The following is a 6,260-nucleotide window of genomic DNA, read 5'->3' as shown; positions in this document are numbered from 1 at the left end:
AAACAGTTTATAGCTGGGCAGTGATGGTACATGCCTTTGATCCCAGCACTCAGGGAAGCAAAAGCAGGTGAGTCTATGAGTTCGAGGCCAGCCTGATCTACAGAGAGAGTTCCAGGGTAGCCAGGGCTACACAGAGAAACCCTGTCTCAAAAAGATCAAAAAATAAAAATTAAAAAAAAAAACAGTTTATTTTGAAAATACATACCCACAAACTCAGCTTCTTAAAGTGCCACAAAATAGCAGACACACAAGAGACATAAGGCCTGACTCTCATTTTGCAGTGGGCTCTGACTTCGTCCAGCACAGCGTGGGAGAACTGACCTCACGGCTCCCTGTGTGGCTAAGCTCTACAACATGACCTTAGTCCATCACGAGTCTCCTGTGAGGACAGGGACCAGTGGCTGAGGACAGGGGACAGCTGCACTGATGGTAGGGCTCCACCTCAGCCTGCTTGCCCGGTCTCATGATGGAGAAGGTAGGTGGGTGAGCGGAGACTGGACCCAGCCAGGTGAGCTTCTTGGGAGAGATGAGCTTAAGCTAGCTTTGTGTGTGTGTGTGTGTGTGTGTGTGTGTGTGTGTGTGTGTGTGTTTGAGACAGGGTCTTTTGCTTGCCGTGTCTCTTATGTCTACCTCCTCAATGCTGGGGTTGAAGGCTTGTACAGTGTAGCTTTAAAACAATGAGTGGGTCCTAGAGATTGAACTCAGGTCCCCATGCTCACAAGACAGTTTGTTCCCATCTCTTGGGCCATCTCTCCAGCCCCAGAGCTTGAGGTAGTTTTCAGGAAGTACTAGAGATTGTGCTCTGTGGCAGAATGTTTGCGCTCTCTAAAGATATTTCAGGCTCCTCAAAGTAGGGTAAGATAAAATAATAGATGAAATAGCATATGGCTGTATGCAGGAAGCTGCAGTACAAGGTTTTAGAGTTTGAGGCCAGCCTGGACTTTCACCAAGGGGTAGGGATGCCATTTGATGGTAGAACACTTGTATAGCATTCAGAAGGGTCCTGGGCTCCATCTGAAGAAGCATCCCTCACACATGTGATGATGGTGATGATGGTAAAGGTGATAATGATGGTCATCGTAATGATGGTGATGATGATGGTGGTGGTGATGAAGATATTGCAGGAAAATGTTAAGGTGAAATGCATGCCATCATTGATGTGGCCTTTGGTAGCTGAGTGTGGGAATGGATCAGTTCTAACAGTCCAGGGAGACGCTGGATAGGCAAGTGATGAATTTAACATCCCAGCTGAGTCTAATAATAGCTCCAGTGATAGCAAGTGCCAAGAATGTGTTTAGGGAGAGTTCAGCAGAATATGGAGTAATCGCTGTGGGGAAAGTCGAGGCCAGGGGCTCTCTGAGATCCCGGGGCTGGAAACTCAGGTCAGGATGGCAAGTAGGGGTTCCAAGGAAATGTGTGAGGATTGAGGACCAAGCAACGGGTCCGTCTACTTTCAGTAATTCAGCAAGTAATGCAGACAGCTCAAATTGTCCATCTCAGAACACCGAGGTTAATGGTGTCGTGACAACTGTGGCTTCAGCCTGGGAACGGGCACACAAGTACAGCCTTGGGGGTTGAATAGAACTTTGTTTTGGCAGTTCTGGGGGCAGCATCCAGGGCCTCATGCCTGCTAGGCAGGGGCTCTACTACTGACCTATACTCTGAGCCCCTCACTGGGGGATTCTAGGCAGGGGCTCTACCACTGAGCCACGCCCCAGCCCCTCACTGGGGGGTTCTAGATCTTGATTCTGCACTGCTCTTGACAAAAACTCACTATAGTCGGTGCTGTGAAGTCGTTAGAAGGACAGTCAACTGTGGTGGTACACACCTATAAACCTAGCACTAGGAAGGCTGAGGCAAGAGAATCATGAGTCTGAAGCCTGCCTGAGCTACATACAGAGACCTTGCTTCAAGAAAAAAAGTGAATCTCGAGATAGTTCAGTCACCAAAGTGCTTGTTTGCAAGCATGAGGACCTAAGCTCAAGTCCAAGCACCCACATTAAAAAGCCAGGCATGGTGCCACATGCCCGTAAGGCCCGGCATGGAAGGATCCCTGGGGCTTATTGGCCAGGTAGTTGAGCAGAGTTCCCAAGCCCCAGTTTCAGTGAGGGACCCTGTCTTAAAAGTAGATGACGAGGGATTGAGGAAGCCGCCTGTTGCAGACGTGTGGTCCCCACACACCCGTGCACACACATACGTGTATGTGTGTGTGCATACATACAAATACATGCACACCAACTTTAAATTGTGGTATTGCAAATGAATTGTATTGGGAGTGAAAGGACCCATAAGGGTGAGTTGTGATTATCCAGGAGTCAGAAATGAACAGCATGAGAAGAGAAGAAAATGTGGTATGAGATTCCATTGGCAGGGCATGCCTCCTTGTTATACTTTTAAAAAAGTATTTATTGCTGGGCAGTGGTGGCGCACGCCTTTAATCCCAGCACTTGGGAGGCAGAGGCAGGTGGATTTCTGAGTTCGAGGCCAGCCTGGTCTACAGAGTGAGTTCCAGGACAGCCAGGACTAAACAGAGAAACCCTCTCTCAAAAAAAAAAAGTATTTATTATTTTACTTATTTTATGTATATAACTGTTTTCAGCATGCACACCTGTGTGCCAGGAGAGGGCATCAGATCCCATTACAGATGGTTGTGAGCCTCCATGTGGTTGCTGGGCATCAAACTCAGGATCTCTGGAAGAGCAGTCAGTGCTCTTAACCACTGAGCCATCTCTCCAGCCCTTCCTCATTATATTTGAAGGTGCAAGAGAGAGAATTGATCCAGGACTACTTATTTCCAGTTCTGGTCAGCTCTGTGTCCAGAAAAAAAGGGAAACTTGCCTTGAAAACCCTGTGTCAGGTCCAAGTAGGACCAGAGGGAATTTGGCGTGTGAGTAAAAATGCTTAGGGTGCCTTTGAACACAAAAAGTGTGGTGTGAAGAGGCAAGTCCATCCTAAGACAGGCTTACCAGCCACTGGGGCTCAGTTCATAAACGCAGGGCTATTGCTCATAAAGACCTTTGGCTATTCTCAGGTGGACTCAAGTTCTGTTGCCAGTACCAGCGCTGGGCAGCTCACAACCACCTGGAACTCCACCTCCAGGGGTTCCAGTGCCCTCTTCTGACCCCCCGCAGGTCACATGAACACTTAGATATACATAATAAAAATTAGTAATAAAATTAAAACGAACCACCAGGCAGTGGTGGCACATGCCTTTAATCCAAGCACTTGGGAGGCAAAGGCAAGTGGATTTCTAAGTTTGAGGCCAGCCTGGTCTACAGAGTGAGTTCCAGGACAACCAGGTCGAGACAGAGAAACCCTGTCTCGAAAAACCAAAATAAATAAATAAATAATAAAAAGAAAAAAAGAAAAAGAGAGCCGGGCGTGGTGGCGCATGCCTTTAATCCCAGCACTCGGGAGGCAGAGGCAGGTGGATTTCTGAGTTCCAGGCCAGCCTGGTCTACAAAGTGAGTTCTAGGACAGCCAGGGCTATACAGAGAAACCCTGTCTCGAAAAACCAAAAAAAAAAAAAAAGAAAAAAAAGAAAAAAAGAACCATCATAGCATGGGCTATAGAGACCTGACACGGAATTCTTGGGTGCAGGAGAAGGAAGGTAGGGGCACCTGGGTCTTCGGAGGAAGGTGTCCACCATGACGCTTTTCTCTGGCTTGTCTTCCACCAGGCCCCACCTTGAGCCACTGGTCTGAGCCCAACTGGACAGTGCCGCAGGAGTTTGTTATCCTAGGCTTCTCGGGGTGGCCCCAGGGCCTCCGAGTGCTGCTGTTTTCTCTCCTCTTGCCGCTCTACTTGGCCACTCTGGCTGGGAACCTGCTCATTCTGGGCCTGGCCCTGGCAGAACCCACCCTGCACACACCCATGTACTTCTTCCTGGGCTCACTGTCTGCAGTAGAGGTGGCCTACACACTGGTACTCACCCCGCGGATGCTGGCTGGCTTCCTCCTGCCTCCTGGTGGCCAGGCAGTAGCACCCTCCACCTGTGCTGCCCAAATGGGTCTGTTCGTGGCTCTCGGTGGCTCTGAGTGCCTGCTGCTGGCAGCCATGGCCTTGGACCGCTACCTAGCTATCTGCCGCCCTCTCTACTACCCCCAGCTCATGACCTCGGGGCTCTGTTGGGCCCTTCTAGCTTGCTGCTGTTTGGGTGGCTCAATCCTAGCCTTAGGCCTTACCATGGCTATATTCCAGCTGCCTTTCTGCCACGGTGGCCTTGTCAATCATGTCTTCTGTGATCTCCCCGCGGTGCTGGTGCTGGCCTGTGGGAATCGGGAGCTTCAGGAACACGTGTTACTGGCGGCCTGCATGCTTCTGCTGGTGCTACCTCTAATCCTTATCTTGCTGTCCTACACCAGGGTTCTGGTGGTTATCCTGGGGGTGGGGGATAGCGCGGGCCGTCGCAAGGCCTTCAACACAGTGGCATCCCATCTCACAGTGGCTGTGCTCCACTATGGCTGTGCTACAGCCATGTACGCCAGACCCCTGAGCAGCCGCTCCCTGGAGGAAGATAAGCTGGTGTCGCTCATCTACATTAACCTCACACCGCTGCTGTACCCAGCCATCTACACGCTGCGCAACCGGGACATGCAGGGTGCCCTCCAGCGTGTGGTCAGCCAGAGGACGATGGGGATGGGGACGGTCCAGCAAGCTGAGCTTGTCTAGCTATGGATGCCAGGTGGTATTGGGGCCACTGATGGAAATTGCACCGCTCCGGAGCTATCATCCACAGCCGCCCCATCACCTGCCTGATGTAAGCTTGGTAATAGCATCCAAAGACCTCCAAACTGAACTAGCAGGTTAGCAATGTTCCCGCACCCATTTAGAACGATGTAGCTCTTTGTTGTGGGGAGATATCCTGTAAACTGTGACATTCAACAACACCTCAGGCCGGGCGTGGTGGCGCACGCCTTTAGTCCCAGCACTCGGAAGGCAGAGGCAGGCGGGTTTCTGAGTTCGAGGCCAGCCTGGTCTATAAAGTGAGTTCCAGGACAGCCAGGGCTATACAGAGAAACACTGTCTCGAAAAAAAAAAACAAAAAACAAAAAACAAAACAAAAATCAACAACACCTCAGGTCTACACTCACTGGATGCTGGTGGCATCTGCTGTCCAAGATGTGACAATCAAAAAATGGTAGTGGGAATCAAGTATGGAGGCTCACACCTGTAACTGTAGCTCTCAGCAGGCAAAGGCAGGAGGACTGAAAATCCAGGGCCAGGCTGAGCTGGCACAAGGAGACACTGCCTGGAAAACAAGACAAAAGAAACTCCGAATGGTTGGATGGAGTGGGGGTGGCTTATACCTGTAATCATAGATGGTGGGAGGTGGGGGCAAAGGTTTAAGGTCCTCCACACAGTTACGTGGCAGCATGGAGTACATGAATCCCATCTTAAAAGTACAGAAAGGGCCAGGCTGTGGTGGTACACGCCTCTAATCCCAGCACCAGAGAGGTAGATATAGGTGGCTCTCTGAATTTGAAGCCAGTCTTTTCTACAGAGTGAATTCCAGGACAGCCAGGGCCACACAAAGAAGCCTTGTCTTGAAGAAAATAAAACAAAATAAAAATAGAAAGGGCCAGGTGTGGAGAGCCATACTTTCAATCCCAGCACTTGGGAGGCAGAAACAGGGAGATCCTGAGTTTGAGGCCAGCCCAGTCTACAAAGAGAGTTCCAGGACAGCCAGGGCTACAAAAAAACAAACAAAACAAAACAAAACAAAACAAAAACCCTGTCTTGAAAAAAATAAAGAAAAAAGAAAGAGAAGGAAGAAGGGAAGGAATGAAAGAAAGAAAAGTAGTAAAATTAAATCTTAAAAATAATATTAGTGCCTACCAAAGGCCACCCAGGGGCAAACCCAACTTCTGCTTTGATGCTTTGATGCTCTTAAGTCCTAGCCAAATAGTAGCTCTTAGATAAATGCATAAAAAGGGACAGGAGAAATGGCTCAGCCATTAAGAGCATTGACTGCTCTTCTGGAGGTCCTGAGTTCAAATCCCAGCAACCACATGGTGGCTCACAACCATCAGTAATAAGATCTGATGCCCTCTTCTGGCGTGTGTGAAGATAGCTACAGTGTACTTACATATAATAATAAATAAATATTTTTTAAAAATGCATAAAAAGGTTGGGTGTGGTGGTGCACACCTTTAATCCCAGCACTTGGGAGACAGAGGCAGGCGGATTTCTGAGTTCGAGGCCAGCCTGGTCTACAAAGTGAGTTCCAGGATACCCAGAGAAACCCTGTCTCGAAAAAA

At 49.3% G+C, this 6,260-nt stretch overlaps 1 protein-coding gene across 1 annotated transcript; it reads left to right on the top strand.

Annotated features, from left to right (window-relative positions):
• The first annotated feature begins 426 nt into the window (after positions 1-426).
• Positions 427-4,671, top strand: LOC110294990 (olfactory receptor 10AC1-like). The gene is made up of 2 exons (XM_085836341.1): positions 427-475; positions 3,680-4,671. The coding sequence occupies exons 1-2, from the start codon at positions 427-429 to the stop codon at positions 4,669-4,671; spliced, it is 1,041 nt and encodes a 346-aa protein (XP_085692467.1).
• The last annotated feature ends 1,589 nt before the right edge of the window (positions 4,672-6,260 follow it).

This window comes from Mus caroli, unplaced genomic scaffold (genome assembly GCF_978045245.1).
Source record: "Mus caroli unplaced genomic scaffold, Mus_caroli_1 scaffold_4, whole genome shotgun sequence".
Lineage (NCBI taxonomy): Eukaryota > Metazoa > Chordata > Mammalia > Rodentia > Muridae > Mus > Mus caroli.
Note: the sequence above shows the minus strand (reverse complement) of the source record. Positions and strands in the feature narration are given on the sequence as shown.

What these genes read in the sequence shown, in the direction of transcription:
- LOC110294990 (XM_085836341.1), top strand. Translation starts at nt 427, where the DNA reads ATGGTAGGGCTCCACCTCAGCCTGCTTGCCCGGTCTCATGATGGAGAA. An exon ending in CCGGTCTCATGATGGAGAAG is followed by an intron (nt 476 to 3,679) that starts GTAGGTGGGTGA and finishes GTCTTCCACCAG; the next exon opens with GCCCCACCTTGAGCCACTGG.